The sequence below is a fragment of the Schistocerca gregaria genome, chromosome 1, assembly GCF_023897955.1.
Source record: "Schistocerca gregaria isolate iqSchGreg1 chromosome 1, iqSchGreg1.2, whole genome shotgun sequence".
NCBI lineage: Eukaryota > Metazoa > Arthropoda > Insecta > Orthoptera > Acrididae > Schistocerca > Schistocerca gregaria.
The window spans coordinates 300,815,560-300,841,035 of record NC_064920.1 but is presented as its reverse complement, the minus strand read 5'-3'; the positions used below and the strand labels follow the sequence as shown (position 1 = coordinate 300,841,035).

General features: G+C 39.1%; 1 protein-coding gene across 1 annotated transcript in view; it reads right to left on the bottom strand.

Annotated features, from left to right (window-relative positions):
• The window catches only part of LOC126342072 (progestin and adipoQ receptor family member 4), a 177,888-nt gene that overhangs the window by 63,707 nt on the left and 88,705 nt on the right, over positions 1-25,476 (bottom strand). Inside the window, exon 2 of the mRNA XM_050001824.1 lies at positions 6,520-6,738. Within this exon, the coding sequence (XP_049857781.1) occupies positions 6,520-6,738 (219 nt within the window). The remainder of the gene's footprint in view (positions 1-6,519; positions 6,739-25,476) is intronic.

Here is a 25,476-nt window from a genome sequence, read left to right as displayed (position 1 = left end):
ATATTAGCTGCTACTATTCATTCTTATATCTGACTAGAAACACTTGAGTGCAAGGTCAAAAAAGGGCAATGACGTTTACGCCATTTGATGCCTCATATATAGTCTACCAATCGACTAAAATATTGGCTGCTAATGGCAATAGGGGTGGGACTTGAGGTATCCAATGGTGAGCACAGCATAAGGCTATGGAGCATAGTTGAAATGCTTAGTGATGAGTAATTCATAATAATACTACAGTGCTAGTGGTGTTGCTACAGAGCAGAGCAATGGCAACAATAAACAAAACAAACATTGCATTATATCTGCAACAACTGTTGCAAAAAATGTTCAAATGTGTGTGAAATCTTATGGGACTTAACTGCTAAGGTCATCAGTCCCTAAGCCTACACACTACTTAACATAAAGCATCCTAAGGACAAACACACACACACACCCATGCCCGAGGGAGGACTTGAACCTCCGCCAGGATCAGCCGCACAGTTCATGACTGCAGCGCCTTAACACACCTTGGCTAGTACCGCGCAGCAACTGTTGCCAAAGTTTACATTTTGTCAGAAGGGAACACAAGGAATTTTGCATATTGAGAAAGAAGTGGCAGATGAAATATTAGCATTTCTGCAAGACCAGTCAGTGGAATGTGTGGTTTCATGTAAGCTTGATGGTGCAGACAATGTACATGAGTTCAATGATGATGATATGTGCTTAACAAGTGAAAGTGGTGTTGAAACAGGTGTTGAGTGATGCAGTTCATTATTCTTGTCACACTGGGGGCCTCAAGTCTCATCTCCAGTGAAACATCGAAAAGAACACTCATTGTCCAAGGTGCGGGTACTAAACATAATTACATACGTGGAAGATCATCTGAAGCATAAAAAAAAAACAATTATGAAAATATTTCAAATAAATACATAGGAATATGACCTTGTAATGCATAAGAAAATACAATGGATATTCAAGGGAGGGCAAGGTGCACTTGTTACAAAAACTGGTGTTTGTGTGTTTCAAGGATGCTTGATATAATTTGTGGGATGTGCATGGCTGTGGCCTATTTTGTTATGCACTTCAAATTACACACAACATAGATTACAGTGATTTCAAGGAAAGCAGTGGATGATTGCATAACTTCAAATAATGATACAGTATTGGAAGACATAGGATAACAAAATTTCTACCAAAGTGTCAGCTTGATGATGCACAGCAAACTGCGGAATCAGGACAAAAATTTGTAGGATGAGATAAAACATACTTATTGCACTGTTTAGTAAGGAATTTGTTGTCAACTCTGACTAATCAGCATTTTAATGCATATGAAAGGAACCCTGGAAATTAGAGGTACCCTGAGAACTGTATCACAATCTACTAACATCAGTGCCTTAATGCATTGATGTACAATTATGCTGACTGTTAATCTTGATAGTAAACTGACTGGAAACTTGTTTATTGAGCTGTGAAAAGTTGGAGGTGCTCTTCCCCCCTATGATTCATTCTTGCATGTGTGATCTTGCAAGAAGAATAGGAAATTTTTATGTCACAGCAAGAAAGAGTGGAAAAACTGGTGTAAAGGAACTATAAAAATGGTATGAGCATTGCTTTTAGCCAATGGCTGGTCAAAGCAACTTGCTTTTGCTCGTTTCCTGTTCTGTGTATAAAAATAATAAACCTTTAGAGCAAACTATCCCTCCTGAGAAAAATGTGTGACATTGCAGTTCAGCCTCTGGATGTTTCTTTTTTCTCCATGCCTATAAAACATATTCCTCCCACGAACCACAACCTTGCTTTTGGTGGGGAAGTTTGCATGCCTCAGCGATACAGATAGCCATACCATAGATGCAACCACAACGGAGGGGTATCTATTGAGAGGCCAGGCAAATGTGTGGTTCTTGAATAGGGGCAGCAGCCTATTCAGTAGCGACAGGGGCAACAGTCTGGATGATTGACTGATCTGGTCTTGTAACATTAACCAAAATGGCTTTGCTGTGCTGGTACTGCAAACAACTGAAAGCAAGGAGAAACTACAACTGTAATGTTACCCGAGAGCATGCAGCTTTACTGTATGGTTAAACGATGATGGCATCCTCTTGGGTAAAATATTATGGAGGTAAAATAGTCCCCCATTTGGATGTCCGGGTGAGACGTCACTATCAGGAGAAAGAAAACTGGCGTTCTATGGATCATAGTGTGGGATGTCAGATCCTTTAATCGGGCAGGTAGGGTAGAAAATTTAAAAAAGAAAATGGATAGGTTAAAGCTAGATATAGTGGGAATTAGTGAAGTTTGGGGGCAGGAAGAACAAGACATCTGGTCAGGCATATACAGGGTTATGAATACAAAATCAAATACAGGTAATGCAAGAGAAGGTTTAATAATGAATAAAAAAAATAGGAGTGCAGGTAAGCTATTAAGAACAGCATAGTGAACGAATTATTGTAGCCAAGATGGACACGAAACCCACACCTACCACAGCAGTGCAAGTTTATATGCCAACTAGCTCCACAGATGATGAAGAGATTGAAGAAATCTATGATGAGATAAAATAAATTATTCAGATAGTGAAGGGAGACAAAAATTTAATAGTCATGGGGACTGGAATTCGATAGTAAGAAAAGGAAGAGACGGAAAAGTAGTAGGTGAATATGGGCTGGGGGTAAGGAATGAAAGAGGAAGCCACCTGGTAGAATTTTGCACAGAGCATAACTTAATCATAGCTAACATTTGGTTTAAGAATCATGAAAGAAGGCTTATATGTGGAAGAGGCCTGAAGACACAGTAATGTTTCAGGTAGATTATATAATGGTAAGACAGAGATTTAGGAACTAGGTTTTAAATTGTAAGGCATTTCCTGAGGTAGATGTGGACTTTGGCCACAATCTATTGGTCATGAACTGTAGATTAAAACTGAAGAAACTGCAACAGACATGAATTTAAGGAGATGGGACCTGGATAAAATGAAATAACCAGTGGTTGTAGACAGTTTCAGAGAGAGCATTAGGGCAGCATTAGGGAACAATTGACAATAACAGGGAAAGAAATACAGTAGAAGAAGAATCGGCAGTTTTGAGGGATGAAATAATGAAGGCAGCAGAGGATCAAATAGGTAAAAAGATGAGGGCCAGTAGAAATCCTTGGGTAACAGAAGAAATACTGAATTTAATTTTATGAAAGGAGAAAATATAATAATGCAGTAAATGAAGCAGGCAAAAAGGAATACAAATTTCTCAAAAATGAGATAAACAGAAAGTGCAAAATGGCTAAGCAGGGATGGTTACAGGACAAATGTGAGGATGTAGAGGCATATATCACTAGGGGTAAAAATAGATACTGCCTACAGGAAAATTAATGGGACCTTTGGAGAAAAGAGAGCCATTTGTATGAATATCAAGAGCTCAAATGGAAAACCAGTTGTAAGCAAAGAAGGGAAGGCATGAAGGTGGAAGGAGTATATAGAGAGTCTATACAAGGGCAATGTACTTGAGGACAATATTATGGAAATGGAAGAAGATGTAGATGAAGATGAAATGGGAGAAATGATACTGTGTGAAGAGTTTGACAGGGCACTGAAAGACCTAAGTCAAAACAAGGCTACAGGAGTAGGCAACATTCCATTAGAGCTACTGATAGCCTTGGGAGAACCAGCCCTGACAAAACTCAACCATCTGATGAGCAAGATGTACGAGACAGGCGAAATACCCTCAGATTTCAAGAAGAATATTCCAATCCCAAAGAAAGCAAGTGTTGACATGTGTGAAAATTACCAAACTATCAGTTTAATAAGTCACGGCTGCAAAATACTAACACGAATTCCTTACAGACAAATGGAAAAACTGGTAGAAGCTGACCTCAGGGAAGATCAGTTTGGATTCTGTGGAAATGTTTGAACTCTTGAGGCAATACTGACCCTACAACATATCTTGGAAGATAGATTAAGGCAAGGAAAACCTACATTTCTAGCACTTGTAGACTTAGAGAAAGCTTTTGACAATGTTGAATACAATACTCTCTTTCAAATTGCAAAGGTGGCAGAGGTCAAATACTGGGAGTGAAAGGCTATTTACAATCTGTACAGAAACCATATGGCTGTTATAAGAGTTGAGGGGCATGAAAGGGTAGCAGTGGTTGAATACGGAGTGAGACTGGGTTGTAGCCTATCCCCAATGTTATTCAATATGTATATTAAGCAAGCAGTAAAGGAAACAAAAGAAAAATTTGGAGTAGGAATTAAAATCCATGGAGAAGAAATATAAACTGTGAGGTTTGCAATGACATTGTTATTCTGTCAGAGACAGCAAAAGACCTGAAGAGCAGTTGAATGGAATGGACAATATCTTGGAAGGATGTAAGATGAACGTCAACAAAAGCAAAACGAGGAGAATGGAATGTAGTCAAATCAATCAGGTGATGCTGAGGGAATTAGACTAGGAAATGAGACACTTAAAGAAGAAGATGATTTTTGCTATTTGGGGAGCAGAAGTAAAGAAGATAGAAAATATAGGCTGGCAATGGCAAAATGGCTCTGACCACTATGCGACTTAACTTCTGAGGTCATCAGTTGCCTAGAACTTTGAACTAATTAAACCTAACTAACCTAAGGACATCACACACATCCATGCCCAAGGCAGGATTCGAACCTGTGACCATAGTGGTCGGGCAACAGCAAGGAAAGTGTTTCTGAGGAAGAGAAACTTGTTAACATCAAGTATAGATTTAAATGTCAGGACGTTTTTCTGAAAGTATCTGTTTGGAGTGTAGCCATGTATGGAAGTGAAAAACAGTTTGACAAGAAAAGAATAGAAGCTTTCAAAATGTGCTGCAACAGAAGAATGCTGAAGGTTAGATGAATAGATCACGCAGCTAATCAGGAGGTACTGAGTAGAATTGGGGAGAAGAGGAATTTTTGGCACAACTTGGCTAGAAGAAGGGATTGGTTGGTAGGACATATTCTGAGGCATCACGGGATCACCAATTTAGTATTCGAGAGAAGTGTGGAGGGTAAAAATTGTAGAGGGAGACCAAGACATGAATACACTAAGCAGTTTCAGAAGGATGTAGGTTGCAGTATATATTTTGAGATGAAGATGCTTGCACAGGATAGAGTAGTGCAGAGAGCTGCATCAAAACAGTCTCTGCACTGAAGACCACCACCAACAACAACATAAAACATATTATTGTTCTATCAGTAGCTGTGCCTTAAAGGACAGCCAGTTTCATGACAAACTCCATGATGGACTGTTCTGCATTCAGCTTCATGCCATCACATCCCAACAGTTCATATCACCCCATTACACCAATATGATTCTATATGTATTCTCAAGCAAAGGAAAATCCAGGTTAGAATAATAACAGAATTATGAAGAGGTTAGATTGCTACTTGCCATACAGTGGAAATGCTGAGTTGCAGATAGGCACAACAAAAAGGCTACTAAACGTGTAGCCTTTTGCACAGAAGCCCTTCTCCTGAAATAGACAACATACACACACATTCATGCAAGCACAGCTCACACACACATGGCCACTGTCAGGGACTGTTGAGGCCAGAATGTGCAGTCCTGCGTTGGTAGCCAGAGACAGTGGTCATGTGGGTGTGAGCTTCATTTACATGAATGTGTGTTTGTAAGTTACCTATTTCAGAAGAAGGCATTCTGGCTGAAAGCTTACTTGTTTAGTAGTCTTTTTGTTGTGCCTGTCTGTGACTTGAAACCTCTGCTATATTGTGAGTAGCAATCTGTCCTTTCCATATGCGTTTTTCAAGAGTGGATCTGCAGCTGAACATCCATCATGGGTTATAACTATCAAGAAGTTTGCCTTTGATCTTGATGGTGCAAAGCTTTGTGACCACTGTGGTGTGCCATTTTACATTTGGTGTTCATGTTGCAAGTTAATGGTTTGTTTTGATATTTCTTGAATGCTGATGATGTCCATTTTGTGAAGTGGACTATATACATCCCACAGAAGGTTGATCTCTATACGTCCCAGACATCCATTTTCTGTCATTCTCATGATGCACATGGTGAATCATTAACAGCTAGTATTTTTCGTATCATAATTGTTAACACAACACTTTTCAAACGAGTCTTACTAAACACCGAACTAGTGACCTCACCCTCAAGAGGTTCCTTGTGAGCCCTTAGATGTGTTTAATCTTCCCAGGTATAATATGTGGAGTAACTTTTCCTTAATTCCTTTGCATATTTCCAACCTTTTCTTAGCCCCTTTCCCAGCCAATAATCACCTGGATTTGATAATTGTTCTGTTGATTATGTGTATGCCCTGTTTTAATTGCTTTTGCTTTAGAGTGGTTAAGTAGGCATCACCACATCAAGGAGTACATATATTGTTAGCGTGTTTCTTTATTAAAACACACACAGTGTTTAAATTTTGCTTCTGTTCCTCAATTCTTTACCACTGTAAAGCTTACTACCACATTGTGTGTGTGTGTGTATGTGTGTGTGTGTGTGGGGGGGGGGGGGGTGTTAGGAATTATTTGTGCTACTTGCTATAAAAAGTATATTTACAAGAACATACCAATGCTCTGGCTAATCCAGATACCAAGCATATCAAGTTGTAGTAGCCGGTAATATATTTTCTCCCCATGTTCCAGGTTCATGAACAGATGATAAATAAAGCTGCCAATCCATGGGCAGCCAGCTCCCAAAAGGTGACACCAAGATAAAAAGTATGAGTCCACTTCATTCCATGGGATAAGATCTGGCCATGACACGATAATGTACAGGATTGGTGCACCTGAAAAAATGCATTATTGAATGAATTTGATGGACTTCTTATATGCCTTCAAATCCAACATTAATTTTATACAACACTGACAAATTCAGAAATGCTTCGCAACTGCTAAGTACATATGGGAATTGGATATATATCCTAATGTGGGGGATTTTTGGGAATTACTTCAGCGCACAAATTATGACTCCTCACTGTGACTTTGTCCACTTTGACAGTTTGGAACTAGGTTATAGTAAATCATACAGAGTATGAATGAAAATAATCTCAGAACATTCTTGACTGATTTATTTCAAATTTTTACATGATACTATAATAATTTGGATGGAAATTGTCTATGTATTTTCTTACACAACACTGTATAAGTTTTCTGTTAAAACCAATTGGGAAAAAAGAAAATCTGTGCTATACTGTGCAAATGATGTATGGTATTGTACTCTTTCCCATAGCTAGTTGTAACTATTAAAGTAGAACATTTAAACCATTAGACAAATTGTTTCTCCCATATAAATTGTTTCTCCATATATATTATTTCAAACAAAAATTGTACACACAACAATGTACTGTTAATTTTCTCATTTGCAACCAGCTTTAACAGGAAGTGTGTACATTAGGGAAGTTGTATTTATGGATTATTGACTTATGATTAGAGTACTACTGCATAATTTGAACCATCCAAAACTTTGTAATGTTACCTATTCACAAATTAAAACTAGGAAAAATAATGTAATTGAAGCTACTGTCCTCACAGATCCAGCAACAGTGGTATGTTTGGTGATATCCACAATATATTGTCAAGAAATATCTGTGAAACACGTAGTATAATGTGTAAAACAGCTGCATGAGGAAAATTGGTTAATTCTGAATTTCAAGGGCTTTTTGGTTTTATGTCAAGTTACGAAACAAATTATGAGACAGGATTCCTAGCCTGTATTTACCTTCTGGAGCCAACATGTGTAGTACTACCAATAGACATCTGTGTAAAAGTAATGCATACACATTACCTTTCTTCCACAACTAATACTATGTCGAGTCACATTAGTGTGACCACTGTCTATGTTTGATGTCAGTGTGCAACAACCACTGACAGATGGCAGGTGATAGCACTACAGTGAACAGTATATCAAACGGGGTCCTGAAAAACAGTGCAGTCATTTTCATATTGCAAACTGCGACTTATCTGACATCCAAGAGCATGTGATCATTGGCTTGTGGGCTAACATTGGAAGCATTTCTAAAAGAATTAAGTTTGCAGACTATTTGATTGTCATCATAGTTAAAGTATATCATGCATAACAAAATGGTGCTATCCAAAACTGGTGGCAGTGTAACTGCAGTGCACCATGGGCCATAGATGACAGTGGTGAACAGTGGATGTGGTCTGGGGAATGTTTTTTTATGGCATTACGTGGATGATCTTGTCATTCTGGAAGGCTTGGTGGATTAACACAAGACTGCATCTATCCTTGGCAACATGTCCATGGTTACATGCAGTTTGCTTTTCCTCAGCAAAATGGCACCTATCAGCAGGACAATGCAAAGTGTCACACGGCTTGTAGTGTTAGTACATGGTTTGAACAGCACCAGGATGTGTTTACCATACTGCCCTGGTCACCAGACATCCAAGATTTAAAACCAATCAAGAATCTGTGGGACCACATTGATTAGAATTTTTGTCACATAGAAATCTAGCATGCAATGGAGTCAACATGGCTCCACATCCCTGTTGGAACCTTTCAGAACCTCAGCAACTCTATTCCTGTATGTCTCACTACAGGCACATCTACCTCTCCCTGTGGTCTTTAACTGATCTGCCCTTCCTTTTTAATCTTCCCCAACATACTACTTTCTTCTCCCTGAAGAAGGAATTATTAGTTCTGAGTGCTAGGTAGCATGTCGGTCTACTATGGAATTTTCCTCCTGAAATTACATATTGCCTAGGAATCCTGTCTTATAAGTTATTAGTTTTCTCAACTGAATTTTCCTGTGTTTCATTATGAAGTTGTGTATGTTATTACATGAAAATCTTCCCTGAAAAGAAATCATACAATGACAGTATGAGCACTTAATTCAAAGATGATCAGCACACCTTATATTTTCTTTTAACTCTGCTCCTCTCAGATAGGTCATGGCATACCGTTTCTGTACCAGAGATGATGGAGCTTCTGAGTACTATTATATTGTGTGGCTTCTTCCACACTATACCTAGTGAGTTACTATAATACAAACAATTTCCAAAATTTGGTCTTAGCTCCACTACTTTGGATTATCCCAAGATTGTAATGAGGAATGTTAAGTTTACAACTATGGAAAAAAAAAATGTTTTATAACTATAGAATGATTATTTTTCAGGTAATAATACTACCAGTGCTGTGGTACTCAAAAACTTCCAACACAATTATGTTTTCATATCCACAAATGATTATAGGTAGTCTGTTGCAAACATCCCTGTGATACACCTGTATGATTAATCCCAATTCTGAAAATGACGTTTTAATGTGTACATGTACACTCCCCAGGTTAATATGCACTCTGAATCCTTGAATAACCAGTAAGATCCATGATGTGAGATAAATTTTAATCTCTCTCTCTCTCTCTCTCTCTCTCTCTCTCTCTCTCTCTCTCTATATATATATATATATATATATATATATATATATATATATATATATATATATACACTCCAAAAGCAACAATGCAATGTATGTTGTAGATGTACCAGGATCATTTTCTCCTTTCTGTTTTATTCAAGATGGAGTGCAGTAAAATCAACTGTTAGCAATCTTATGTATAAGACCCAATTTTGTGATTTTACTCAGACACAAAGAAGATAACTAGAAGTCAGTTTATATACACAAATATAGGTTAATACACTTAGGTGGTTTCAAGATGAATGTTTACACTAGCGTACCAAATATGAACACTGTAGTGCCAGTGTATCTCACAAAGACAATGTAAAATACGGAGCACAACAAAGAACATCTTCCACTTAAGGCAAACAATGCCTTTTAATAACTATTTATAAATACAGAATCACAAATATGTCGGCCCCCGGTAGCTGAGTGGTCAGCGCAACAGAACATCAATCCTAAGGGCCCACATTCGATTTCCAGTTGGGTTGGAGATTTTCTCTGCTCAGGGACTGGGTGTTGTATTGTACTACTCATCATCATTTCATCCCCATCGATGTGCAAGTCGCCAAAGTTGCGTCAAATCATAAGACTTGCACCCGGCGAACAGTCTACCCGACAGGAGGTGCTAGTCACATGACATTCACATTCTCACATCACAGATATCTTTGACCCTTGCCTCCATTTCTTCTTCGCATAGATGCTTATTTTTTTGTGAAACCAGTGATAAGTCAATGCTACATCAAGAGTAGCACTCTTAAGTATTGTCCAATTTTATTTATAAAATATATCATATCTCTAAAAGGCATACAAATTCGAAATCAGTACTTTCAGAAGTGTCTTATCACTTACTCCTGTTTCAGTGGTCCTTGTGTCTTTTTGGTCATATCACATCCTGTAGCAGCAAAATTACTGGCTTCAGATTCAAGTAAATTACATATCCCATTCGCCTTTTGCTAGCTTCCTTCAATGCTGCCTCTTGCCAGACTAAGGACTAAGGATTAATTGATTAGTTTCACTAAATATGATATAATGTTAAATAATTATTTGTTTGTTTGTTTGACAGTATGAGTGGAGTATCATGTGGCAGTTCACTTTCAGCAGCAATAAAAATGTTGCAACTATCCAGCTGATTTCTTTAGTATCGACTGTAACCACATTGTCCGCCATCAAACACAGAAAATGAATTAGTGTATGATATTCCACTTTATTACTTCTTGGTTTTGGCTACCCTAGCAATGTGCCATGGTATGGTGGCACTGGGAATTAAATGTGTATCATGACTGCGGATGTATGGGGTGGTTATAATTAAAGTGCAACTACTCACAGAGGTCCTGGGCAGGCTGTAATTACAGTGTCCAGTGGAGGCTGTAATTATAGTATGGCAATGAAACTTGATAGATGTGCTGATGCTTTAACGTGGAACCACCAATTTACCCTGGAAAAAAATTGTTCCACTTTTGGCCAATAGGTGAAAATCTAGCTCTATAAAGCATCTCATTGATGTCTGCAGTACTCCTACTGAACAAACTGTGTAATGCTTTCTCACTTGTTTGTCCTTTTCTGTCCACCTCTTTTCCTAATTCTATATACAGGGTGATTATCATTCAAGTTAAATTTTCAAAACACTGTAGAAATAACAACACTGGTCAGAATGATGTCAAAGGGGGAAAACGTAATGCAGAAGAAAAAAAAAAAATGAGAAAATTGATCAATAGATGGCATTGCATGTGTCAGAATGTGTAAATGAAAACACATGTCATGTGCATGGCCACTGAAGTTGGCATAAACATGCCACGTGCTTCTGGTCCTGTTACCTGTACTGTCACTGGTTAAGTGCTATGAGTGTCTTTTGCACAATCATGTCATTACAGTTCTCCAACAGCATGGATGTGTGAATGGTATCATTTTTCCTCTTCCTCCTTTCATGCCTGCAACATTCATCATGACTTTCTCAATGCAGGATTGCACTCTACTTGTAAAGCTGTATTACAAGAATGATGACAGCGCACATGTCACTTGCAGAAGTTCCGAACACTGAAGGGTTTGAAAAAAAGGCATTGGTCTGATGATTGCCATGGGTCTGGAGAAAATGATTTGGAAATTAAAAGATATGGGTTTTTTGGTGAGCAACATGGTAGAGGGAGGAAACAAATTGATTTGACATCTAGCAGTGGCCATAGCAATGCAGGGAGGAGAAGAGTGGTAGTGTGAAAATGTGTAGTGCACGGAGAATTGTCCAAACATTGGACATAAGCATGAGCCCTGTGCATAAAATCCAATGAAACATCCTTCTTTCCTATCCATTCAAAATTACCCATTTGCACAAGTTGCTTCCTGTTGACCTACTTCAGAATTTCTTGCTCACATGGAAGTGGACAATGATTGGCCATGGAAGATTTTGTGGACAGACAAATCCCACTTCCATCTTACAGGATATGTCAATACACAGAATTGTCAAGTATGGGCAACGGAAAATCCACATGCAAATCAACCAGAACCAGTTTATCCTGAAAAAGTCACTGTGTGATGCGGGTTTATGGCATCATTTATCATAGTGCCAATTTTTTCAAAGAGACATGTGCTTCCAGTCCTGTTACCTGTACTGTCACTGGTGAGTGCTATGAGTGTCTTTTGCACAACCATGTCATTCCAGTTCTCCAACAGTGTGGATGTGTGGATGGTATCATTTTTATGCAAGATGGCACACCTCTGCACATTGCAAATCCAGTTAAGCAGCTGCTGAAGCGCCATTTCAGAAATGTTAGAATTCTCAGCCACCATTTCCCTGCAGTGTGGCTGTCCTGATCACCTGATCTTAATCCATGTGACTTTTGGCTGTGGGGCTATCTGAAAGATGTTGTGTTCAGTGTTCCAACTGCAAACATAGCTACATTGAAGGCACATATTGCACAACACATTCTGAATGTGACCCCGGAAACACTTTGATCAGTTGTAGAACATACTGCTTCTCAATTTCAACTTGTTGCGGAAAACGGTGGACAGCATATTGAACATGTTTTGAGCCAGTGTATTTACTTATATTTGAGTATATAAATCGACTTCTAGTTATCTTCTTTGTGTCTGAATAAATTCACATGTGTCTGATAAATTCCCATCTAAAACCTATGTGCAGAAACTTAATGTAAAATTTAAATATATTTCTTGTGTTAATTGTATCAAACCTCGAGTGTGAATCATGATATATTATTTTCATTAGCTGCGTGCTGAAAAAACGTATTTCCTGCTGTAGCAGCAGTTGTAATCAACATTTGCACTTTACAGTATTTCAATAGTAGTACCGGTATGTTGATTAAAAAAAAATGTTTCATTCAAAATTTAAATGTATATTTATGCAATTAAATGTATACATTCAGAGAATTTTCAAGTGTTGTGTATATCATATTTCATACTAAATCGGTGCTTGTAATTTACAGTTACTGTAGCACGTATTATAACTAACATGTCGAGTCAAACCCAGTTTTGAGTTTCAACAAGGGTGTACTGTTGTGATAGTGCCACGACATTTAACAGTGCCGCCACGACAGTACGCACAAATGGCGATAGAGGCACTCCGCAAATCGGATGAGCGCGGGAGCGCCACCTAGCTACGAACGGCACCGGCCGCATGTCACGGCACAGCAGTCGAATACGAGAGACTGAGTTGTAATCATGTGATCAGCTATTGTTTCTAAGAGAGAGTGTGAAAATCCACGCAATTATTGTGATTAAAGGTTATAACACTTTTTGGCGACGAGGATGGGATATATTCACCGCGTTGTGGATTTGTGTGTTCGTGACGGGGCAGACATGGAACAGCTTATGCAAGCGCTCATTGAACAACAAACACAGCTGACGGCAGCGACGGCGTTACTCTCAAATCGAAAAGGAGGCGCTCGCTATCATTTATGCTCTAAAAAAGTTCAGCGTTTTTTTGTATGGTTCTAAGTTTCACCTCATCACCGACCACAAACCGCTGGTCTCTCTGTTCAGCCCCTAGGCGTCACTTCCGGATAAGGCAGCTCACCGCCTGCAACGTTGGGCCTTATACTTGTCTCGTTTTCATTATGAGATTCACTATCGCCCCACGGCCCAGCACGCCAACGCTGATGCATTGTCGCGATTGCCGATGGGCCCCGACCCTGTTTTCGATCATGATGAACTCCTCTGTTTCCACATTGACGAGGAAGAACGTCGTGCAGTCGAGGGCTTTCCACTTACAGGTTCGCAGGTCGCGTCAGCTACTGCGCGGGACCCGGTCCTGCGTCGGGTGATCGGTTTTGTTCAACGAGGTTGGCCGGACAGGACCAGGGGCCGGGCATCGGATCCCCTTCGCAACTACCATGCCTTGCGCCTTCGTCTGTCTGTTCGTGATGGTGTTGTTCTTCTGGCCACGGATGGCGCATCTCCACAGGTCGTGGTGCCAGCCTCTCTTCGCAAAGATGTTCTCAAACTGTTGCATGGAGGCCATTGGGGTATTTCTCGGACTAAGTCCCTGGCCCGCAGGCACGTTTATTGGCATCGCCCATATGGTTGCTGCATGTGGCCAGTGTGCTCAACAACTGGCGGCACCTCATACAATGCCCTCTCCGTGGCCTGATCCAGCTCAGCCATGGGAACGGGTGCACGCCGACTTTGCTGGACCCTTCCTCGGTACTTATTGGCTACTGTTGATTGATGCCTTCTCAAAGTTTCCATTTGTTGTTAGATGTCCGTCGCCCACCACTGCGGCGACGACGCTGGCTTTGTCCAAAATCTTTGCGCTAGAAGGTCTTCCATCCACGATCGTCACGGACAATGGCCCTCAGTTCTCTTCGCAGGCCTTCCGTGATTTTTGTACTGGACAAGGGATTCATCATGTTACCGCACCTCCCTTCCATCCGCAATCGAATGGGGAGGTCGAGCGCCTTGTCCGCACTTTCAAATGCCAGATGAAAAAATTCCTTAGTGATTTTTCCACAGATGACGCCCTGCTGCAATTTCTGAGTTCTTATCGCTTCACGCCTCTGGGTGATCGCAGCCCTGCTGAACTCTTGCATGGCTGCCAACCGCGCACTCTACTGCACCTGCTTCACCCTGTCAGGCCTTGTACTGTGTCCCCTAGTGCGGGAAAATACTCAGTGGGCGCCGACGTGTGGGCACGAGGATATGGATCTCACCCTAAATGGATTCCAGGGGTGGTCAAGGCTCTTCGCGGCCGCCGGCTTTGTGAAATCCGTACGGGCGACGGCACGGTTGTTCGCCATTACGACCAGATGCGCCCACGAGTGGTGGCCACGCCTGTGCCACCGCCCCATCCTTCGCCTCCACCAGCCCGACACGCCAGTCCTGTCGCTGCTGCCGATCTACCGTCCGTGTTGATGCAGCCGCCGTCGCTGCCGCTTCCAAGTACTCCGGAACCGGCCCCAGTCGCGACGCCGCCTTCTCCGGGACCCATCTCGCTGGAGCACAGCCCCAGGTCAATGACACCTATGGATGCTGCTCCGGAGTTTTCACCCATCATCTCATCCAGGAGGCACGTTCCATGCACGAGCTTCCGTCCTGGACATTTTCGACCATACTCTCGTGTCTCTGCGCGGGATCTCCTCGGGGCCTCACAAGAGGCCATGGATGTCTCTGCGCTGTCCATGTCTCCAAGGAAGTGAGTGTTTATTTTTTTCAAGGGGGGAAAAGTGTTGTGATAGTGCCACGACATTTAACAGTGCCGCCACGACAGTACGCACAAACGGCGATAGAGGCGCTCCGCAAATCGGATGAGCGCGGGAGCGCCACCTAGCTACGAACGGCACCAGCCGCATGTCACGGCACAGCAGTCGAATACGAGAGACTGAGTTGTAATCATGTGATCAGCTATTGTTTCTAAGAGAGAGTGTGAAAATCCATGCAATTATTGTGATTAAAGGTTATAACATGTACAGTGCCTGCGTTTTCTTGAATTTTCAAGTTTGTTAGCGACCATAATCACAAGAAAGTTTCAGGAAATCAGTAGCTTTCAGCTTAGGTCTTTCTGTTGCCTTAACAGAAACTTTTCTATGCATATGAATTGCTTCAGTACTTCGACAGAATTAGTAACAGTTCTAGTTTAACAGGTTTAGTTTATTTTAAAATTTTTGTTTACTGTTGTGTAAAACCCCACATCAGCCACAATGCAGACCCGCTGTGAATGCCATTCTTAACCACAGGATGAGTTGGTTGATGTATGTAAGCAGCTATAAATTGCCCTGACTACTGTCAAACAATTGGAAGTAGCTCTGACTGAGTGTTTGGGGTTCCAGTGAGTCATTTATCACAAATACTGAAAGTATCTCAAGTATTGTCCTCTCCTACAGATACTGTTCTCTCTGCAGGAAGTAATGGACCTACCACTACTTATCTACTTGATCATGGGCAGCTTGTCAGTGACAGAGCTAGGTGCCTTGAACAAGGGAGCCAGGGACCCTAACCAACAAGTTTGAAGTGCCATCTTCCAATGAAACTGAAAACGAGCCAGTGCAATTGCCCTCACTTGTTAGGAAATTTTCTTTATGCATGTCAAGGGGAGGCAAAGGCAAAAGAGTAGATGTTTAAAACTGTGAGCTTTCAGTATCCTCACATGTCGAATTATGGCAATTTTGATACCATTTTATTTATCTTTCCAGTTATTCACATTTCTGGTGAGTGGCAGTTTATATCTGACAGACATGTGTCCAACAATGAATGCTGGAAGACCTGGCACAGACCACACAGTCTGAATATTGAGTTCATGGAGTTAAGTAGTTAATTCTATAATAACTGTCAATTAAGTTAATATTACACCACAGGGAAGTTAATTAGAGTCTATTTGATATTATCTATTGAAGGTTTTGCTCGTTTCAAAGTAGTTCTGGCGAAAAAAAAAAAAGAAAAAAAAAAAGAAAGAAAGAAAGAAAGTAACCAAAGGCCAGTTTCCACGTACTTTAAACATAGGTTCACATACAAGTTTAAGACATTTGTATTAAGTATTAAGTGAAGAATTTAGATTGTTTTCATTACATTTCATTACAAATATATTTAGTAATGCCACATCTACTCGGGAATTAAAGGTTTTAATCTCTATATTTTAATTTCTTTCAGAGCACATAAAGTCCATATCATGCATATGTGATCTTAGTTCTAATTTTTTGGGTATATAAATTTTGAATTTTAGTGCTAGTTTAAGTGCATTATATTAATAGTATACACATATATTAGTGTTCCACATAACGTGAGTGCCTCTTGTGATCTGTAGTTAACAGAATATTACTATAATATATATATAATATTGTAAACAACCATGAGTGAGAAGTATTTGTGCTGCCATAGGAAAATTACTTCTGGGGTTCTATGCCACTATTGTGAAAGATGGTTACATGAGGGGGGGGGGGGATGTAGTGGCATGGGGATTGGGGAAGTAAATGAGTCTCTTCCATGGTATTACAGAATATGCCCAAATGATAGGAAAATAGCTGAACAGGAAGGCAACATTAGAGGCCTTTAGGCTGAACTAGATAGTGCTAGGGGGGACCTGATGAGGTTAAGGGGGGAGAATGGTGAAGGCAGGTGGGAAGTGGTGGCAAGGAACAGGGTCTACAGAAAGAGAACATTATCTGTCACCTTCATCATTGGGTTAACCAATAAATTTGCCTTGCTACCTCAGTTAACTAAGGAAGAGGCTCAGGTAGATGTAAGTGTAGTCATCACTCAACAGACGTTCACTAGGAAACCAACTGCCTAAAAAAAAAAAATAGAAAAGAGGAGAAAGTTCTATTGTTAGGTAGTAGCCATGGAAGAGGTGAGGGCCAGATCTTTCAGAAAAAATCAGGTGACAGGTACCAAGTCACAATTTTTTTCAAGCCCAGTGTGTGCCTTAGCCAAGTGACAGAGGACGTAGGATCATTGTGCAAGGGTTTTAAGAAGCAAGAGTATGTTGTGGTAATAGGTGGAGTGGGAAACAGTATTGACAGGGATCAGGGCTACAATATTGAGTTTGACCTGGTAAAAATAACACCTGCAATGAACCATACAAATGTTAGCTTGGTTCCTGCTTTCATGCAGTATGACTGGTACCAACTGAACAGCTCTGTCAGGAGGGTCAATATGGAGCTCGGTCCTCTGCTTTGGGTGGCTACTTTGTCAGGCATAGGTTTGGTTCCTGTTGATGATATTTGTAGGTGGGGCTTCACAAGACGTGGCCTGCCTCAAACTGGAAAAGGAAAGGTAAATTGACTGGTTGATAGCAAAATCCTTAAAGGGAGCACTGAAACTCTTGATAGGACCTTCTTTTTAGGCTAAGATCAGTATACAATGATTCAACAGACAGACAGGTACTAGAAATGTTCAACTACCACAAGATTCTCATAAAAGTATGAAAAATAACGTTAGTGTCATAAGACTCTGTAAAAGCACAGTGAAAAATGTTAGTACATTGTACCACAATATCAGGGGATTAAAAAACAGAGTAGATTAGCTTCTTGTTTGTTAGGAGATTTAGAAACTCGGGGTGAAACAGATGTACTATGCCTGTCTGAACATCATACAATCACAGATATGGGAAAGGTAAGTGTAGGTGGATATAAGCTTTCAGCACATGTAAGTACACACACCATGGAGAGAGGAGGAGTTTCCATATATCTTAATAGCTACCATAATGTGAAAAATTTAGAAACTAAAAATTTTTTGTGTACGGGAACATATGGATCCATGTATGTGTGATCTTAAACTAAATAACTGTACTTTTATAATTCTAGCCATGTATAAGTCCCCATTGGCAACTTTTCAGCTATTTTTTAACAGCTTGGATTCTTTGTTGTGTTATCTGTCAGACAGAGGGAAGCAAATCATTGTTTATGGGGATGTCAATGTAGATTTTCTGAAAGTGTCTGATAGCATGCCCTTGAGGTATTTCTTGGTTCTTTCAATTTGATATCAGTTATTGATTTTCCTGCCCAGGTGGTACAGGAAAGCAGTACACTGAAAGATAATGTTTTCATAGACCAAGATAAATTTAATCAAATAAAAAAAATTCATGCTAAGAATGGTCTGTCTGATCATGATGCACAGGTAGTTACAGTATATAACATAGCTCCATATAGTAATCCAAACAGTTCTCCAAAATAGTATATTCAATTAACAATTCAACAATTTAAAATTTCATGGAAAGCTTGCAACAGTTAAATTGGCATGAGGTGTACTGGGAACCTGATTCTAATTTAAAACTTAACCTGTTTCATGATACCTTTGTGAGTATATTTGAAAGCAGTTTGCCTAAGTAAACAGTGGAACATAATTATTAAAAAAAAAAAAAACATGTAAAAAGCCAGGGCCTACTAAAGGCATAAAAATATCCTGTAAACAGAATCGGCATATTGAAGATGCAATACCTATGAAATTTGATAAAATTGAAATTCAACCCACCTCTCCTACTGAAATAATAATAAATTCACTCAAAAGTAAAAGCTGACATGCAATTGACGATATTTCGAACAGAGTACAAAAAACTTGTTTCCAACAGATAAATAGGATTCTCAGCTACATATGCAGTAGCTCATTGAAGCAGGACTTTTTCCAGATAGTCTGGAATATGTTATTGTTAAACAATTGCATAAAGAAGGGGATAGGTCTGATGCTAACAACTACAACCCAATCTCACTTCTCACAGCTTTATCAAAAATATCTGGTAAAGTAATGTATTCAAGAATAGTATCAAATATTTGTAAAAATGAAATACTAAAAAAATGTCAATTTGGTTTTCAGGAAGACTCTTCAACAGAAAATGCTATACATGCTTTCACTGATCAAATATTAAATGCTTTGAATAACTGAACTTTATCCATTGGGATATTCTGTGACCTCTCAAAGGCTTTTCACAGTGCTAATCATGAATTTCTTCTAGATAACCTTTAATATTGTGGAACGAGCGGGACAGTGCACAAATGGTTTATCTCATATTTAACTGGGAGAATGCAGAAGGTAGAAATTAACAGTACAGGTAGTCTGTCAAAATCACCAGTGTCCTCTAACTGGGGAGATATCAAGAATGGTGTCACACGGGATTCAGTCTTGGGTCTCTTATTATTCTTAGTATATATTAATGACTTGCTACTCTATATTCATGAAGATTGCAAAGCTAGTTCTTTTTGCTGATGATACAAGTATAGAAATCACAACCAACAAACAAGATTCAGCTGACAAAATTGTATTTAACATCTTTCAGAAAATTATTAAATTGTTCTGTGTAAATGGACTCTCACAAAATTTTGAGAAAACACAGCATATACAATTCTGTACAGCAAATGACATAACACCATTGATAAATATAGACTATGAACAGAAGTCTGTTGCTAAGGAAGAATATTCAAAATTTCTGGGTGAATGCACTGATCAGAAATTGAGCTGGAAGAAAGACATTGATGATCTGCTGAAACTGTTAGGTTCAAATACTTATGCTATCAGGGTTATTGCAAATTTTGGTGATAAACATGATGGTAAATTAGCCTACTATGCCTATTTTCATTCACTGTTTACATATGGCATCATATTTTGGGGTAATTCATCATCAAGAGAAAAAGTATTCATTGCACAAAAGTGTGCAATCAGAATAATAACTGGAGCACACTCATGATCATGTTGCAGACATTTAGTTAAGGAATTCAGGCTATTCACAGTATCTTCATAATAAAAATATTCACGTATGAAATTTGTTATTAATAACCCATCCCAATTCAAAAATAATAGCGAATTGCATGGCTACACTACTAGAAGAAAGAATGATCTTCACTATTCTGGGTTAAATCTGATTTTGGCACAGAAAGTGGTGAATTATGCTGCCACAAAAATCTTTGGTCATTTGACAAATATTAAAAGTCTGACAGATAGTCAACCAAGATTTAAAAACAAATGAAAAGAATTTCTGAATGACAACTCCTTCTACTCAATAGAGGGATTTTTGGATATGTAGCAGTAACTGTAAAAAAGAAAAAAAGTTATTTTGTATAAAGAAAACTTGTGTTAAAGTGGCATGTTCCACATAGTTAAGAAATGTCTTATTCATGATCTATTGAACAAGTATTAATGTAGTGTAACATTACCACATGGATAGCGAGAGAGTTGTAGCATCTCGCAGTTCATTACAGCAGGGATTTCTGAAATTGTCCTGTGATGGAACACTTTGAGAATATTGGTAATTTGAAAAAACATCTTGTTAACAAAATTAACAAAATATTAACAAGTGAGAAAGACTTGTTTTATTCAGTGATTACTTACATTTTAAATCATAACTAATAATGTAGAAAAATATAATAACATTTTTAAAAAATCAGGCAAAATGTTGCAAATAATGACATGTTATTAATAGGTTTTTTTTTTGTGGAGCACTTATTTATTTCCCAGTGTTCAGTGGAACACAATATGAGATTTTGGAATGGAATGTCAGTGATTATTACTTTGTCACCAATGAAATTTATGTATCTGCTGTAATGTACTACAGTCTTTATGGCAAATACATTCAGTATCCATCACTTGTAAAACTGACTTTAAATTCAAAGAATACAAATCCAGTTCTTGCCCAATCCTAAATATGAATAGTCACAATAATGAATGGTAAATGGAGTCAAATTCGTTGGCTGTGTAGCGAAGGGAATTAATGTGGCGCTATTCAGCTCACAGTAGAGGCAAGTAACATTTTATATGGTGGAATCAAGGAAAAGGCTACAAGATCTGCAAATACATCTCTGGAGACGCTGTTCAATTGCCAACAGCAGCCTTACAGAGACTACTATTCAGATTTTACCATGGCACAGCCAACATTAGAGAAGAACAACTTTGAATATGAGCGAACAATGAATTTTCATCACTGTAAATTAAAATTCATTATTAACTGTGTGTGCAGAGTCTAAACTTAAACATGGAAATCAGTAATCAAATTTCAACAATTTATGGAGACAAGTCTAGTCCAGAACCCTATCAGAACTAACCCAAATGCCGAAATGAAGACTGACAATGAGAACAAACATTTTATTTCTGGAGAAATTGAAAATTTCAAGGTAGCTTCCACAGTGTCAGTGCAGAAAAATTAAACAACGATTTGTGTAAGACGTTGTGAGTACCTATTAATTGAATTGCTGCAAAGTATAAAGAAGGGCTATGAGCAAAAAGAAGCTGATAAAAACAAACAAAGGAAAAGACTCAGCAAATAAAGAAATTAACATTCCGCAGCTTAAGAAATTTTTCCAACAAATGCACAGTGATGGACTTAAAATGAGTAGCTACACAAAACAAGAGTTTCACAACCCCATGATTGACATGAATCAAGTTAAAAGCTCTCAGACCACTTGCAAAGGAAATAAAAATACCGTGGTGAAGCTACTATTGGTCACACAACAACAATGTGCTAAGATTGATACGAAAGTCAATGAACTGTATTAAGCTGTCAAGGCAAAGCATGTTCTTAATATGCCAATAGACAAAAATCTGATTTGTAAGGAAGTCAGTAGACTTATTCATAAAGATTGTGGAATGAATTTGTGTACAAATACTTTTCTGGATAGTATAAATGGAAATGATCAATTCAAAGATTTCATGAAACAATTCAAAATTAATTTAGTTTCATAACAGTGGCAATCTAAAAGCAAAACTGTGCACATAGTTGGGTCAACTGTGTAGCAACTAGTCAGTACCAGTGTTTGGTGAGTTGCAGGTGGCTTTTTGCAGGAAATATTTGTCACACAAGAATAAGCAAAGTGTTACGACAGATTGTTTTTACGCCACAATTATAACAGAGGTTGGGGAAGTACGCCAGACATTTTGCAGAAACACTGGGAGATGAATAGCATTTGCATGACTGAACTGAAGTTGATGTTTTCAAGGCATTTTTAACCAAATACCTACCATGGAACAATCATGACAGATTGGCTTCCAGAACATTTGACAATTTTTACGAACTGTTATGCATCATGGGTCACTTGGAAGGACTATAAAATGAAAGGAATGTGTAAAAATAAAGATTACAATCCAAAGGATAAGGGTAGGCAAGGAGACAATGGATGACAACCTTACTGCCAGTGGGATTCCGTCCGCCCCCATAGCTGAGTGGTCAGCACGACGGAATGCCATGCAAAGGGGACTGGCTTCGATTCTCGGCTGGGAGTTGTGTTGTCTTCATCATCTTCATCTCTTCCCCATCGACGCGCAACTAGGCAAAGTGGCGTCAACTCAAAATTAGTGGAATTTCGGACAATCCCTTCTTAAACAACGCCTACAGTACAGGATCCACACTCTCTCCAAATTTCAGTTTTCTATCCTCAGCGGTTTGGCCGGCGCGATGATGAGTCAGTGACTCAGTCTGGACCTATCTATAACCGAATAGACAAACACAAATTTTCGAAGATTTAGCTTCAAAAATGCTTGTACAATGAAATATTTCCATAAACACCTTCATCTTCCGTTCACACCCACGTTCAAAAACAGTGAAACATATATTTTTTATTTCTAACTGAGAAGCCAAATATAAATTTTTTATACATTTATCTTTAAAAATGCTTACATTATAAAATATTTTCATAAAAAAATCTCATCCCCTATTTTACCCCCTTTGGGTTCAGTTTCCAAAAAAACTGAAACACGCATTTTTTTCAATTTGTAACCGTGAAGTCAAACATCAATGTTCATAGTGTAGCCTTAAAAATACTTTCGTAGTTCTTTAATAATGATATATTTAAAAAAACCTTTCATCCTCTTTTTCACTGCCTTAGCGTTCGAGTTTCGAAAAATCATTTCTTAAAGCATGCCCAAGATCCACATCTTCTATCCTTAGCGATCGGGGCTGGGCGATGATAAGCCAGCCAGTCAGTCAGGACATTGGGTTGGTGTACATAACGATTGAGCACGCGGAAGCGCGGGTATTTTACTGCAGTCTATTGACATTAGCATAGCGATGTGGAGCTGTGATGCATTTCCAGATACTATGTCATCTGCTGTAGCATGAGAACAATGCCTAAGAGAGAAATCGATAACATCGCGAACAAAACAATCGCGTTAACTGTTTCCGTTTGTGGTCTCAATACGTATTCTAATCTTTTAGGAGACATGACTGGACGTGACGTCATGATTACTTCATCAACTTATAATACATATACTGCGGTTTGTAGGGCTTGAGTAAAAGTTACGTGCATTAGTCTTATCTTGCAAATAATTAAACTTCCTGAACTTCATTCTCCCCGTTGGATTTATCTTCCACCAAGCCACGAGAATCATGGAATCCTTTACACGTCCCCTCTTGAGAATAATTATGTTTATTTTTGGTACACTGTTATTGACCAAGGACCTGCAAATCCGAATCAGTTCCCGAAACGTCGTATGCAAGTGATAAATAATTGTAGATAAGATTGACATAGACAGCCGCGCGGGATTAGCCGAGCGGTCTAATGCGCTGCAGTCATGGACTGTGCGGCTGGTCCCGACGGAGGTTCGAGTCCTCCCTCAGGCATGGGTGTGTGTGTTTGTCCTTACGATACTTTAGGATAAGTAGCGTGTAAGCTTAGTGACTGATGACCTTAGCAGTTAACTCCCATAAGATTTCACACACATTTGAACATTTTTTTGACATAGTTGGAAACATGTTTATATATGTGTAAATATTATCCATTATTTCCTACGTAGCCCACACTTCTGTTTCATATTGCTTTAATCTTTAAGCAATGCGTTGAGTAGCTTCACCCAATCGGAGAGGTATTTCCCGTGTGTTTAAGTTTCTTGGCCGTTGTTAGACTGGTGGTGAAAGGGACTCCTTTGATCATCCGCCTTTACCGAAGTTGTTTGTTGGTAATCAAGTGTGCATATTTCGGTTGTTTCTGTATTATAACATGCGTGTAGTGACACACTGGCATTTTAAGGCAAAGGCAAAGGCGCAGTGGAGGTGTATCACTCTAGGTCGATTTATTATAATTAAATGCCAATTATTGGTACACCGTTTGAAAACGTTCTAAGAAAATTTAGTATAAATAGTTTTAAAGGAGCGATTTTCGTGTGTTTCCTGTGGTCGTCTGATTAAAGACGGGCTATTGTAGAGTGGAAGACAGGGGTTTGAAACTACGTAGACGCTGTATTTTCTTTTTTCTCATCTTCGCATTAGTAACATATTCTGGGAGTTTCTTATTAATGTAGCAGAAGTATGTTCTGCAATATTCGATGTTAATTGTACATAAGAGAGTGCACTTTCAGCAATGAGTTCCTTCCATTTCGTGATTTCATTCTGATTAGAAAACGAAAGATGGAATCGCTGCGAGTGAAACGACCAGCAATGACATTTATATTCCTTCTTGTCACAAATATCTGACTGTGTTTTTCGATTATACCGCGGTATCTAGTGGTGTAGTTGACCAGGAACCTAAGAGAACAGCTTAAATTGCTGCACGTAAAACGAGGGGCAATAATTTTTATAGACTTGCTCGCTAATAGTACTTTGCCGTTTATTCGGAATATGTGACGATTTTCGGGTGTGATTAGCGAGAAACCTAAGAGCACAACTTAAACTGCTGCGAATGAAACGAGCAGCAATCATGTTTATACCCATGCTTATCACAAATATTTAGCAGCGATCGAATACTCGATTGTAAATTTGTGTCAAGAGCGAGAGCCGTCACGTGATCCCTTCTACATTTCAGCCGATTGCCAGAAGTACTTACGATATTTTGTTCTCGTTGCATGGGCACCCTCCCGCTGGAATTCGATGAGGTAACATCGTTAGTTAAGCAGGTACTTGGAAACTTAGAGTCATGATCAGGCTCTGAAAGTCTTCTGCGTAACGGAAGTATTTAATTATTTTCCTTCGTAGGTTTGTTTTCAGAATCCGTGATCTATTTAGAGTAGGGAATGGTAGAATTTTCATGATTATTCAGGGGCTTTCTTTGTTCCACTGTAACTTTGAGAAGTGGATGTGCAACCTAACTCGAGGTGCTTAGTTTATAGTGCTTCCATCTCTAACGTGAACTCATGTGTAATTGTGCCTTCGTATGCGTGTAATTCTTTTTCTTGCCCTAGTTCAATATACATTCGCCTACATCTATACCATACTTCACAAGCCACCTAATGGTGAGTGGCGCAGGGTATTTTCGGTACCACT